The sequence below is a fragment of the Oncorhynchus clarkii genome, chromosome 22 (genome assembly GCF_045791955.1).
Source record: "Oncorhynchus clarkii lewisi isolate Uvic-CL-2024 chromosome 22, UVic_Ocla_1.0, whole genome shotgun sequence".
Classification (NCBI taxonomy): domain Eukaryota; kingdom Metazoa; phylum Chordata; class Actinopteri; order Salmoniformes; family Salmonidae; genus Oncorhynchus; species Oncorhynchus clarkii.
The window spans coordinates 8,789,875-8,804,541 of record NC_092168.1 but is presented as its reverse complement, the minus strand read 5'-3'; the positions used below and the strand labels follow the sequence as shown (position 1 = coordinate 8,804,541).

Sequence of the window (14,667 nt, the reverse complement as noted above, 5' to 3'; positions counted from 1 at the left end):
AGGACAAATAAAAAATGTTATGAGCATGGCCTTATTTCTATTACAGCATATTAGATAAATGTCATTCATATTCCCTTCACCCAGTTCAATGTAGCATTGTGATATGTGATACTCACATTTTCCCTATACCTATCATGAGGTTGCTATAACCTAGGCTATTATTGAAAGTTTACAACGTAAGTGCACAGGCCAAGAGAAAAATGTGTGTAATCAAGGTGACAGACAGTGAGACATTCAATACACTTGCAATACACCTTGCACACTCTTTCCTGCATCTAGCTGATCTAGGGTGTAAACATTAGTGCAACAGTTGCAAACTAGAGTTTCTATTGGACACATTCAGATATGTTTATCACCGTTTCGTTCCGTTTGCTTCCGTTTAAGAAACATTTTTCAAAAGAATCGGCGGAATGATTACACCTTTGATTACCTGCAAACACTTTCATAGCACCCACATACAAACAGCATGATCACTTTGCTCATTGAATTATTCCTTCTCACATCTACGTACTCTCCTCTCACCTTTTCCATTCGCTTGTGGACTTCAGTGCACAACACAAAACAGCTGTCTCTGACCAGTCGAAAAAAACATATCATAACCGCTAACCGCTACACACAGCCTACATTGTTGTCACCATATTACCTAACGTCATAGTCAACATAGCTACTAGAACTAAAGCGTTAGAAAACCCGTTACAATCATGCAGGACAGTGTACAGTCAGCAAATTAATACAACCAAACGCTTACCTTGACTTGGAAGAGTTCCAGTGTTGGATAGCCATAGCCAGCTAGCTAACATAGCATCCCTCTCTGTTTGAGCTGGGTGTTTGTGTAGGCTAAACTAGCTAGCTGCATTCGCTAGCTAAGTAAGTGAAGAAACTACAATGAAATATATCTCTCTCTCGCTATCCCTCTCGCTCTCTCGCTCTTGCTTTTCCTTACATTTTTTATAAATTAATTTGTTTAAAACTGTTCAACTATTGTCTTTCTCTCTTTTTAAGTCAACTACTCACAACACTGTATGCACTGCAGTGCTAGCTAACTGTAGCTTATGCTTTTGGTCCAAGATTCATTCTATGATCCTTTGATGGAGGATATGTCAGTTCATGCTGCAAGAGTTCTGATAGGTTGGAGGACATCTTCCTGAAGTTGTCATAATACTGTGTAAGTCTATGGAAGGGGTGAGAACCTTGAGCTCCCTAGGTTTTGAATTGAAGTCAATGTACCCAGAGTAGGATGGAAACTAGCTGTCCTCTGGCTACACCATGGTTCTACCTTACAGAGTGCTGTCGTACTGTAGACACTGTAGACATTCATTGCAAAATAGTGTGTTTTAATTAATTATTTGGTGACGTGATTATATTTAGTATAGTTGTAACTTTTTTAATGTTTCACTATTTACATTTTTCTGAAATTGTGAAAATTGGTCCTCCCCTTCCTCCTCTGAGGAGCCTCCACAGGCACAAACTCTCTCTCTCTCTCTCTCTCTCTCTCTCTCTCTCACACACACACACACACACACTCACACACACACACACACACACGAAAACATACACACACACACAAATGCATGCACGAATGCACATATTTATTTATGCTGAGCTTTCAAGGATGTTACTTCCAAATAATTTCATTTTCATTTCCAGCTATGCATTTATCATCGCACTGAAGTTCCCAGTACTTGTGTAAATAGAGGAAGTGATTAGCAATGATACGCTAGTGTTTGTGGGATAACTGGAATTGGTTTGAACAGCAGAGGCTGCTAGCTGCCTTCTTAAAGCCCCAGGCCTGAAGGAGCTGTCACAAAGCTGTGTTTCTCCCTGAGGCAAGAGCGGGCCTGGAGTCAGGGCGGATTACCCTTACACTGTCACAGCAGCACATCAATTTAGTCTCACTGATATCAGCAAGGTGACGGTCCACACCCTGCTGCATATCCCATCTAAACTCCTTGCTGTCTCATCATCCTCCCCATTCTGCAGTTGTCTGGTTGCACAGATCCCGGTCAACTGCAAATGGTTTAGTTTCTATAAGAGACTAGGGTGAATTACTCATCAATTTCATAATATTCATCTGTACTTGACTCAATATTGCATGTTATTCTAACAGACACAGCCATATTTCAAGCTCTCACGGTCTTTTTACTGCAATTCATGTAATAAAAGGTGACGTCTTTTTTATTTATCGTACCAGATGATGCACTAGGGGGATTTTAAGAGGCCTGTATCGTACTTCTATGGCAGATGTTGAAGATAACACATTCCTAGAGATGTATTTTTAGACCTCCACTGATACAAAACAATGATGTTAATAAAAGGGTTGTGTACAGTTGTTTAATGTCAGAGAGATTTGTGGTAGGTTATTGTATCGCTCAATTAAAAATCAGTGGCTTGACCTTAGAAGTAGAAATCCAGATTATTCTAAGATATATTTATGCAATTTGTGTCTTGCTTTATTTTATAGCCGGTATGTAAGCTGGTATTTACTTATAGCTGGTTTAGAAAGTAAAGTGTAAACCACAATGTTTGTCTTTGTTGTGGGTATATCTCTGTTGATATTGACCCGCAAATACAAACAGAAAGGGCAGCCTTAATCAGTGACCTCTTTCAATAAAATGATTTCTCTATCTCTTGTCACGTTGTATAAATGATTTGGAGACAGGCGCAGGAATACTTAATAGGGGGTTTTAATACTCCACTCAAAAATACAACATGCCATGAAAGGCACGGGGACGAAGCCCAAAACAAACACATATACAAAAACGCTGGTATGTAAACCCAAACAAAAGAGCGAGGTAAAACCTTGAATAAATACATGGGACGAGACCCGTAATAACAATACACGACGCGAGACCCGTAACTACAAATGCACAACAATACACGAGACGAGACCCATAATAACAAGTGCACAGGTACTCACAGACCAACGGACATGGGAACAATAACCGACAAGACAATGGTGAACAGAGCGCACATATATACAATTACTAATCAGGGGAATTGGAATCAGGTGTGCATAATGAGACAGTACCGCCTAGAGGCCGGTGACGTAGACCTGCCGAAGTTGCGGCGGCATTCCTGCCATTCCCGCTGTCTCCATTTAGGGTCGGTTATTCATGGCATGTTGTATTTTTGGACGGAGTATTAAAACCCCTATTACGCATTCCTGCGCCTGTCTCCAATCCATCCTGCGCCTGTCTCCAATCCTTTATACAACGTGACACCTCTCAACCTATTATCTTATGTTATCATCTTATCTCATCATATTTATATCCCCGTGGCTGCATCTAGGTCACAGGACACTCTACATTGGGGTACATGTCCCCATTGGGAAGAAGAGCCACCGGAGACATCGGCATCACGGACACAGACACAGGAAGAGAAGCAGGGAGCTGGACTCTGGAGTGGACAATGGAAGAGAGTCTCCCACATACTGTAAGTATTGCCACTGTCTGGCTGGTCCATGTAAAAAGCAGCAGCCAAATTATATTTCTATCTTCTTATGAGCTCTACGATATGTTATGTCTACATGGTGGCATTGTGCATTTCAAAAGAGGGGATGCTGTCCACACTATGGGCATAACCTGCTGCAGAGCTCCTTAGTCAGGGAGTCTGTATGGCAGATAGCACTGTAAGTGATGCCCTTACCCTACCCTGCACTCCAGACACGCCATCCCAGAGAGTGCAGTTCCTGCTGGGCACAGAGGATGACGACGAGGAGCACATCCCCCATGACCTCTTCACTGAGCTGGACGAGATCTGCCTGAAAGACGGAGAGGACGCCGAGTGGAGGGAAACCGCCAGGTAGGGAGTCACATGACACACCCCTTGTCACTACTGAAAGCTTTTCATCGAATTCCAATGACACATCCTAGGGATTCCATGTTGGTCCATGGGTTGATCATGCAAAGTGATGGAATTGATATATATATATATATATATATGATATGATTAATTTATTTATCATTTTATTCTCTGTGATAATATCCTAATGCCCAAAACTGTTACCTGAAAGAGTCAACGTTACATAAGGAGGGATTGACCTTGGGGACGGATGGGCTAAGTAAAGCTCTGATTATAAAGTCTGGTGCATAAAGTCTGGTGCATGAGTACGAGGGAGCCCAGATTTAAAGGGAAACGAACCCTTGTCTACTTGTAGTAAAAATGTCTGTACCTCTACTTGTAATCAACAAGCCTAAGGTCTGGACTGGATAAATATCATGTTGTGCATACTACACTACAATACTTTCTGTCACGTTGATATTGACTGATACACCTTTTCATGGATTGTCAGGCAGTCAGTCTCTTCCATAGCATAGATATATTCCTTTTTTGTTTTTAAAGCAAATCGGAGATCCAAACATCCTTTCATATTGGTTTTTAGACAGGACAGGGGGCAGACAATTAAGGAGGAATGACTGGTAGGGAGGGCACAGACTGCAGCAGCCGGACCAAGGTTCGAACCCCATCACTGAGGGGCGTGGTCCGGAGTCGAGTGCATTACCACTCGACCAGACTCCGGCACAGCATCAGTACGTTCTTGGTGTCCCCGTCTGTGTAAGCTGAGCTCTATCAGTACAGGGCTTCCAGATGGCTGGACAGCTGGCTGTCATCTATCCCCTAGTCCCCTGGAACAGTTTGACTGAAACTGGGCCTCTGTCCCTCATACAGGTGGCTGAAGTTTGAAGAGGACGTGGAGGATGGAGGAGAGCGCTGGAGTAAGCCCTACGTGGCCACGCTGTCCCTGCACAGCCTGTTCGAGTTGCGCAGCTGCATCCTCACAGGCATCGTGCTGCTAGACATGAGGGCCAGCTCTGTGGAGGAGGTAGCAGGTATTGTACAGTAGAGCAGCGGTTCCTAACCTTTTCCTTTCAGGGGACCATCAAGTCACAGTCAACATTTCTGGATGACCACCATTAACTGAGTCACGGAATGTCACAAAATGACACAAAATGTCTTAGCGTTAAAATGTAGAGTCAATTTGATCAGGGTATGTAACAGATTAAAGGCAGATTATTACAGATGGATGTTTGTTAAACAATTTGCATTGTGAAAAGTAATGTCTGCGGACCACAGGTTGAAAATCACTGCTGTGGTGCTGAGTGACATCTGGAACTACCGCATACGCCTGCGTTGTATTCATTCGTGCATACCGTAGAGAAACATTTTGCAACATAACGTTTTGTTCCTAGTGAAAATTACCCTGTTCTATGATCTTCATTTCAATCTTTAATTGTAAGCATTGTAATCAGAATGTAATAGATGGTTTCCTAATTGCTGTCGAACTGTTGACTGTGTGGTCCTGTTTGTCAGACATGGTGTTGGACCAGCAGGAGACCGTGGGTCCTCTGGGGGACGAGGTGAGAAGGAAGGTGAGAGAGTCCCTCCTCAAGCAGCACCACCACCAGAACCAGAAGAAGCTGGCCAACCGCATCCCCATTGTACGGTCCTTCGCTGACAAGAAGCAGTCCGAGCCCCAGTCCATGGACAAGAACGGTGAGTAGCAGGCAGCTCTCTGCTCAAGTAAGTAGCAACAATCATCTTAAGAACAATCATCTTAAGAAGATATTTGAAAAGTTCTTATCTAATTTAATCCAGCCAGTCCCTGGATCTAAAACCTGAAAAAATCACTCTTTTCATTTGATCTTTTATGTCCTCACATTTAGCCTCACATTGAAGTGTTTTCTCAGGACAACCAGGGCTACAAGAAGAACACAAAATTGACATAAGACGTTGGCATTCTTGAGTTTTATTGACAAATGTCAATAAAAAAATAAGGTCTGTCAAGCAAAAACCTGATAGTACAGAAATTGGAAATGAATATCCAACCAGTCAGTGACAACTGTGTGGAGTTCGGAGTTTGTGACAGAAACGATGTGAGGTTAATTACAATATTATATAATCTATGTCCTGGGCGGAATTTGTCCTTGAACTTGAAATGAGGGAAATAAACGTTAATATCCACAAGATGAGTGTCTGAAATACATCTGAGAGATATAGGAAAGCTTGAGGAAACACTAGGCAAGATCGCAATGCAATAATTGAATATGAAGCGTTTTCGAGTCTCGCGAGTCTCGCAAACCTCTAGTTCAGCCCCCGTCAATCGCACAGACTAATAGTTGGCATCAGTGGATGCAGAAGAAATAGACAAATCTGATGAATGAACTACAGAAGTCTTTAGCTCAAACACATAATGTTTAAGAGGGTATGGAAGCACTAAAATATTGCAGAAGATAGCATGGGATTTAAGGATAGTTCTTAGGAATTGCATCTAAGAACTATCTTATGAACTTCTTATTTGTCTTTTAAGAAAAATCCTCGATTTTTTTCTTCAAAAAACGTTTGGTGAAACCTGGGCCCTGGTGCATTCAGAAGTGTTTCAGTTCTCCTCACTTTTTACCTCTGGTCACAGCAACTTTAAAATTGGAAATAGTCTTGTAAGTAGTGGTTTGAATCATCCCATGTGGATAACTTTCTCATTCTACATTACATTGTCCATATTTGACCTTCTGTTCAGTGTTGAGTGTGTCTCTCTTCTCTTGTTTCCTGTGTGTGTGTGTATATGTGGATGAATGTGTGTATATGTGGATGAATGTGTGCTTGTGTGGATGAATGTGTGCTTGTGTGTGTCTGTATATGTGGATGAATGTGTGCTTGTGTGGATGAATGTGTGCTTGTGTGTGTCTGTATATGTGGATGAATGTGTGTATGTGTGTCTGGCAGGTGGTCCATCACTCTGTTCTACCCTTAAGTCCTCCTTCTGGTGCTCATTTATGGCAGCGGGGTCTTGCAGTGAAAGGCAGGTCTCATCCTGCACCCCACGGCCACTGTGTTGTCCCCAGTGTGTCTCCTCTCCACTCCTGACCTCATCCACCACCCGCCACCCTCCAGCCACTCCACACACAGGCCCCAGGACCCAGAAACAGGGCCCCAGACCCCAGTCTGATATGCAGCCCGTGGACAAGGAGGATGACCCAAACCCAGGCCACTCTTAAACCTTGACAGGACCTTTCTCTACTGCTAGCACGTCCTAAAACATAACTTGTGAAGGTTGCTCATTTCAAAGCTGTTTCTGTCAATAACAGTTAGAGGTTGTGCTTTGTGCTTCAGGTCATTTAACCAAGAGTCAGTTAGTGTATAGTGTAGACAACAACTCATATCATATGAGCCGTGCATTGTAAATGTATGCCATTGATCACAATGAGACATCAGTGACAGTTATTAGGCATATTTATCAAGTCGCTGTACTTATCATGAACATTAACATCGACTATACATTGAGTTATATGTTTTTAATATCAGAATTGAAAATATAGAGATAAGGTGTGATCAGTGTAGAAGATGTGGACAGGGAAACATTCAGAAGAGAAAAGACCCTGAGCAGCAGGGTTCACTGATAACAAGGAATGACCTTATTCAGAATGTCCATCACCTTTTACAGGAATTCAGTTTCGAGAAGCAAGTTTGCCAGCATTCCACATGGCAATTTTGATACACGAAGACCACCCAAAACTCTTTTAGCGAGTCACTCTCTGCTGTAATTTTATTCAGAGTGGTGTGACACAGGCATATTCATTTAGGTAGAGTGTTTATCCAAAAGCTACATTAAAGAGCGGCAAACAGCGAGTGTGGGACTAATTAACAAAACCAGGGCCATGTTAGTGAGGGCACCCTCCTACTCATTGCAAGTAATGCCATTTAAAGCTAAAGAGGCTGTGGTGTTTCTTCATGGGCAGCTAGCTTGGTAAATAGCTTGAGGCTTCTCTCGTTGAGTTCATGTGGAACTATGAGTCAAAATGAATCATTACAAGGCATGCTTTTATTTCTGATTATTTCGATTTGTTATGCATCTGATAGTTTCTGCTGGCTTGTGAACGGATCAAACACTGAAATTAGTATTAATCTGTGCCCTCTCACAAATAAAAAGTAATCCTTCCGATTTAAATCCTTTTGCTCTACTCTGGCAGCTGTGGGCTAATTTCCTGTTTGCATCAGTCAGTCTCCTTGACACAATGATAATGCTAAAATGATCATGCTGAAATCCTAATGGACAAGCTTTGCCCACCCATCCTCCCCAAGGCCATCCATGACTCCCATCCTCCCCCATGCAGCCACTCTTAGGCTTTATCTTCAGTCCTCTCTTGGGATCTGCACTAAATAAGGGTACTTTGCCAATGTCTGATAAATCCCAGATTACATCACCATTACAGTGCAAATCTATAGATATCTAAAGCACTGTTGGTCATTTTGGTATCCCAAGAGTGCGCGCTCTCTCTCTCTCTCTCTCTCTCTCTCTCTCTCTCTCTCTCTCTCTCTCTCTCTCTCTGTGAGACATTGTGCTTTATTACCATTGGCACCTGCACTGCTGTGAAACCTTGATGTTGGTCTGATATAGAGGGCTCAGTAGTTTACTTATTGGACTCCTTCCTGTCTTTTTGTTCCAGGTCAGGTGATTCCTCCCCAGACCTCTCTACCCATCCCCAATGACGGCAAAGCTGATGTCAGCAGAGAGAACAGTGCTGTGGACTTCAGTAAGGTACAGTAAGACATTCTGGGCCCGTATTCTCAAAGAATCTCAGAGTAAGATTGCTGATCTAGGATCAGGTCCCCCCCTCTCATTCATTATGATTTAAAAGGCCAAACTGATCCTAGATCAGCACTCCAACTCTGAGACACTTTATGAATATAGCCCTTGAACTCACTAACGTACAACACTGCCACATACTGCACTTAACACACCAGCTGTTGCAGTTGACGGGTGTATGAACGTTAAAAATAATCTGTTCCATTTTCATTTGTTTGTACTTGTTGCTTTTTTGATCCACAAAAGTCCTCTTTTTGTGGATTAGGATTTAAACCATTATAACCACTCTATAGCAAAACAGTCATCTCACCAACACTGCCATTAGCACTGTAGATTAGACTGGGACAACAGCAGTCTCACTTACCTCTAAATCCTAACCTTTTGTCAGTAACCATTTGTCTGTGACCTGATACCAAAGTATCAGAGCCTTTTGTTCTTGTTCTGAGAATGTATTTAAGACTGTCTAATGTGGTTGAATAAAGCCATAAATAAAATGCAACCAAATATTATTTGGGACAAAGAAGCTTAATAGAGAGTGTTCTACGGATGTTCTAGATTTAACATGCCTATTTAACATACTTAGGCCTGTATTTGGATTGTACACTTTAACAATAGCACCTCTATTCAAATCAAAATCAAATCAAATGTATTTATATAGCCCTTCGTACATCAGCTGATATCTCAAAGTGCTGTACAGAAACCCAGCCTAAAACCCCAAACAGCAAGCAATGCAGGTGTTGAAGCACGGTGGCTAGGAAAAACTCCCTAGAAAGGCCAAAATATAGGAAGAAACCTAGAGAGGAACCAGGCTATGAGGGGTGGCCAGTCCTCTTCTGGCTGTGCCGGGTGGAGATTATAACAGAACATGGCCAAGATGTTCAAATGTTCATAAATGACCAGCATGGTCAAATAATAGGTCTGGGACAGGTAGCAGGTCAGGTGAACAGGTCATGATTCCATAAGCGCAGGCAGAACAGTTGAAACTGGAGCAGCAGCACTGCCAGGTGGACTGGGGACAGCAAGGAGTCATCATGCCAGGTAGTCCTGAGGCATGGTCCTAGGGCTCAGGTCCTCCGAGAGAGAGAAAAGAAAGAGAGAAAGAGAGAATTAGAGAGAGCATACTTAAATTCACACAGGACACCGGATAAGACAGGAGAAGTACTCCAGATATAACAAACTGACCCTAGCCCCCTGACACAAACTACTGCAGCATAAATACTGGAGGCTGAAACAGGAGGGGCCAGGAGACACTGTGGCCCCATCCGATGATACCCCCGGACAGGGCCAAACAGGAAGGATATAACCCCACCCACTTTGCCAAAGCACAGCCCCCACACCACTAGAGGGATATCTTCAACCACCAACTTACCATCCTGAGACAAGGCTGAGTATAGCCCACAAAGATCTCGGCACAACCCGAGGGGGGGGCGCCAACCCCTATTAACCTCAGTATTGTGCCAGAGGTTGATCTGGTAGTAGTGCCGCTGCTCACAGACCACACATTGTATTGGGTTCAAACCCTGACTGTGTCACTTTCCATTCTATGTCCCTCTCCTCTATCCCCCTCCTCTCAATCACTTCTTCACTATATCTATCAATAACAAGTACAAATGACATAAATAATATATTTAACCTCAGTAACTGCTGCTCATTCATATCCCTACTCTTCTGTCAGGGGATAGAAGCTCATGTTACACATTTATTGTCCTATAATATTATAAATAAAATTAAGTTACTTCAATTTGCTACACATTCTATAGGCTGCGCTTTTCTGTTCCACTTCACTACAATATAGTTTGAGGCCTCCTTATTCTGTTAGCAGTGAGCCTGGAGTTTATAGCTGGGACTCCGATGCCCCTACTGCCTCTTCTTAAAGTTACCTCACTTCCATTTGACGCAGTGCGGCTCCATAGCAGGCAGACAGGATCACAGCAGAACAGAGACAGGAGGATCAGTTTGCAGGCAGCCAGGCAGGCTCAGGTCTGGATGGATGTGTCACTGCGGGGGCAGACAATGTAACAACACGGAGATAATAACCTCTGGAAATGTTATGTAAATGGAGATAGCACTTTAGACGGATTTATGGTATTCTTCTGTAATAGTTTATATATAACACATGTTCATATGTATGTTATGATGGTTATGTTATGAAATAGGATCCAGTTGGCCAATCTATGTCTAGCTATTAACAGGAAATGCACTATTATCACACACAGGGCTGCATAATTCTGGTAAATATCCCATAATTCCTAGATTTTACAGAAATCCTGGTTGGACGATTCCAGGAATCAGGAGAAAACTAGCAGGCAATCCAGAAAACCAGGGAATTTTAGGAAAGTTACCAGAATTTTGTAACCCTAGTCACACATTTTCAGTAGAGTTATTTGTGTTTTTAGAATATATTCCAGATGTTCTGCTTTTCTTTACCTATTTATTATGGGTTGCACCTTCATCACTCGGTTACGTCATGCCATTGTTATGAGCATTCTTACAACACCTGCGTCATTAAGGCGACTGGTGCCCACACATAACAGGGACTAATGACTGTTTCGTTAAAATTACACTAACGTGGCATCGATATATGATGACATTGCTAAAGTAGGCAAATTATTAGTAGGAAACAACGTTGGCATGATTATGATGTGGTCAAATTTATTTTTAGAGAGATGGCAATGTTGCCATTAGCTATCGAAGTTTGTCAAAAATAGCTAGCAATGGTAATGTCAACTAGCTAAAATTCGGTGGGGTCCCCTCAATTCTAGCTAGCTAACTAAATACTGCATCTAAAGTCAATCTGGCGACAACACAATGATAACAAAAGGTTTCCCTACACATTTTTTGCCTACTTTTGAAACGTCATCGTGTTTCCAAGCCACAGTAATGCATTTTAGACAGTGCCCACTGACAATGCATTGAGTAGAATTCTCAGTTGGGCATCAGTCTTAAAACAAATATTCAAAACAATATTGTGACGAAACGTGCCATCCATGAATACTCTTCTTTTGAATTGAGGAGTTGAGATACTAATACAGTAAAATGCTATATTAAGACTTCAGTCGTAAAATGCTCCACTAAACGTTGGCATATTCTATCCCGTGTCCATCTAGATAGACCTCCACTTCATGAAGAAGATTCCCCCGGGAGCGGAAGCGTCCAATGTGTTGGTGGGTGAGGCGGAGTTCCTAGACAAGCCTGTGGTGGCGTTTGTACGTCTCTCACCTGCCGTCATGCTCAACGGGCTGGCTGAGGTCCCCATCGTTACCAGGTTAGTAACACTATGACCCCTAATTAACGTTGCAGTATTCCCATAACTCTCCCAAAATTCCCAGGATTTCTTGAAATCCCGGATGGAATATTCCTGGAATCAGGAGAAAATAAGCAGGACATCCGGGAATCCTCCAACCAGGATTTCTGGAAGCCCGGGATTTTTTTTTTAAGTTACGGGAATTTTACAACCCTACCTTCTATAAGTCTGTAACTATGGTCTTCTGTCTATGACTAATACTATGCCCTCCTTAGTCCTTTTTGGGCTGACCCTCAACTGTCTCTACACCGCTCTGTTTTTTTAGGTTCTTGTTCATTCTACTAGGGCCTCTTGGGAAAGGGCCACAGTACCATGAGATTGGCCGATCCATCGCAACACTAATGACAGACGAGGTAAGACAGCCTCTCCGATAATGAACATAGCTGTTGGGCATGACTGAATTAACATGTCAATTCATGACTGAATGTACTCTTGTTTTCCAAGGTTTTCCATGATGTTGCCTACAAAGCGAAGGACCGCAATGATCTAATTGCTGGAATCGATGAGTTCCTGGACCAAGTGACTGTCCTGCCACCAGGGGAGTGGGATCCTTCTATACGAATAGAGCCACCAAAAAATGTGCCGTCTCAGGTGAGTTGAAGCCTTTTCTTTAACAAGTCTGTCCTCAGCAGACATACAAATCACAGCATTGTCTTTCATTCCCCCAAAAAATGAAAGAAATAACAGTGTTCTTTGAATAACAGGAGAAGAGGAAGATTGCAGCACAGACCGGCATAGACCTAGGTGATGAAGAGGAGCACGAGGGACATGGTGGTCCGGAGCTGCAGCGGACAGGACGGTAGGTGAGGCGGGGCAGCCTGGTGCTCAGACAGTGTGAGTGTATGTGGTCGTGGTTGTGTATTAAGAAATAACGATAGATTCAAAGTAACCAGGTTGTTCACCTATTTTTTTTGAAAAACATCTACGGATCCTTGGACAGAGGACAGGATGCCATTGCATGCAGTTCATTTTAGGTGTGAACGAAAGTCATGCAATGGTTGCCATACGCTCTCAGAATAAAGGTACGATTAGGGTACAGTTTTGTTCCATGGGGTACAAAATATCAAAATACACATAATGTACTTACAGAGGTACACACATATGATCTCACATGGTACTGTCCGGTACCTTTAAGGGTATATGTGAAGACAATCTAGTATAATGGTACATTTGTGTACACAACATTTTGAATAGAAAGGTATAATTATTGGAGGTGTGGCTTAGTGGAGGAGTGGCTTTCAGTTAGTTCTTTTTGCCACCCGTGAGGGGACAATTTGCCTATAGTCTGTTAATTCAAGTTTGAGCATGGCCTATAAGGGTACAATTGTGTACCTATAACTAATAGTACAATTGATGTACCTTATAGTGTACAACTATAGTGACAAGCGTTTGTACCAATTTAAGTACAATTTGCAACCTCAGAGTGTAGCAACCTATTGATGGGTTCCCAAATGCCTGGTCTATATTCTTCCGCATGAGTTCATGCTAAGTCATCCTCATTACTCTTTCTACAGTATTTCATGCTCATTAAGTAGTGTGAGGAGTACATCAAGTTTTTTTTTTAATTGTGTAAAAAGGCTCCAACTGCAAAATCCACACTTCACCACGAGACAGCAGATTACCAATGCGGTTGGATGTGGATTTGAAATGCAGGCAGTTGTTAGGAGGTTAGTTTCAATGTGAGCGTCACAAGAGATTAAATGAATTACCATTATATAAAATAAAATAATTTTATCTGTGCTGGTATTAGATATACAGTAGGTGTTCTGTGTCTTAGTTGATAGAACATGGAGCTTGCAAAACCAGGATGGTGGGTTTCGACTCCTGCTGGAGCCACCTAAACGTGTACGCACACAATAATATTAGTCATTTTGGATAAACGTGTCTGCTAAATGGCTTATGTTATCATTATGTTTACAGATTATTTGGTGGTCTCTTGATGGACATCAAACGCAAGGCGCCCCACTACCTGTCTGACTACACAGACGGTCTCAGCCTGCAGTGCTTGGCCTCCTTCCTCTTCCTGTACTGTGCTTGCATGTCACCTGTCATCACGTTCGGCGGTTTACTGGGAGAGGCAACAGAAGGACGCATAGTAAGACACCATGGGTTTCATCCCAAATGGCTCCCTCTATTCCTTACATAGTGCACTACTTTTGTGACCTGGTCAAAAGTAATGCACTATATAGGGAATAGCATTCCATTTAGGATGCAACCCATCCCGATCAAGTACACAGTAATAGAATAATAAACGGCTTCGACATTTATTGAGAGATTTCTCTTGCTCATAAATGTTATCTACGCTGTAAAACCAATTCTGTCTGCTCAAACATTTTGAGGAAACCAATTACCTAAAAAAAAAATCAGTTAAGAAGATGAAATAGCTGAAGTGAGCAGTACTACCTCCATAAAAGTAACACACTGTTTATTGTTGTAAGGTATACTTAAATCCAACGCCCCCACATGGGCACATCAGTCCTGCAAGTAAGGTTGCAAAATTCCACAAGCTTTCCCAAGTATTTGTTCAGGTATCTTCCAACCAGGTGTTCTGGAAAACCCTGGGACATTTACCAGAATTTTGCAACCCTCACTGTAAATCGCATTCTGTTGGCTTGCAAAGTGATGTGTATTCCTATTGGAACCTAGCCAGCATTAGGCTATCCAACAGTTTACATTTGTATTCACCCGTAACCAGCATTCAGAATGACTGCCAGGGTCAAGAACTGTGGTGGAGAAACTATCTAAAGCCATTTAAACTGGAACAACCATTTCAGTAACGGGA

General features: G+C 42.4%; 1 protein-coding gene across 6 annotated transcripts in view; it reads left to right on the top strand.

Annotated features, from left to right (window-relative positions):
* The window catches only part of LOC139380285 (sodium-driven chloride bicarbonate exchanger-like), a 57,728-nt gene that overhangs the window by 25,866 nt on the left and 17,195 nt on the right, over positions 1-14,667 (top strand). For 4 of the 6 annotated variants that reach the window (XR_011628433.1, XM_071122852.1, XM_071122851.1 and 1 more), the window contains exons 3-14: positions 3,289-3,432; positions 3,663-3,801; positions 4,669-4,829; positions 5,311-5,493; positions 6,370-6,434; positions 6,721-6,796; positions 8,442-8,533; positions 11,689-11,846; positions 12,151-12,238; positions 12,330-12,476; positions 12,590-12,684; positions 13,806-13,980. Coding sequence is in view for 5 of the 6 variants with exons in the window: in XM_071122852.1 (XP_070978953.1) it covers positions 3,289-3,432; positions 3,663-3,801; positions 4,669-4,829; positions 5,311-5,493; positions 6,370-6,434; positions 6,721-6,796; positions 8,442-8,533; positions 11,689-11,846; positions 12,151-12,238; positions 12,330-12,476; positions 12,590-12,684; positions 13,806-13,980 (1,523 nt within the window). In the remaining variant the exon portion in view is untranslated. The remainder of the gene's footprint in view (positions 1-3,288; positions 3,433-3,662; positions 3,802-4,668; positions 4,830-5,310; positions 5,494-6,369; positions 6,435-6,720; positions 6,797-8,441; positions 8,534-11,688; positions 11,847-12,150; positions 12,239-12,329; positions 12,477-12,589; positions 12,685-13,805; positions 13,981-14,667) is intronic. The other 2 variants (XM_071122855.1, XM_071122854.1) reach the window with 1 other exon arrangement.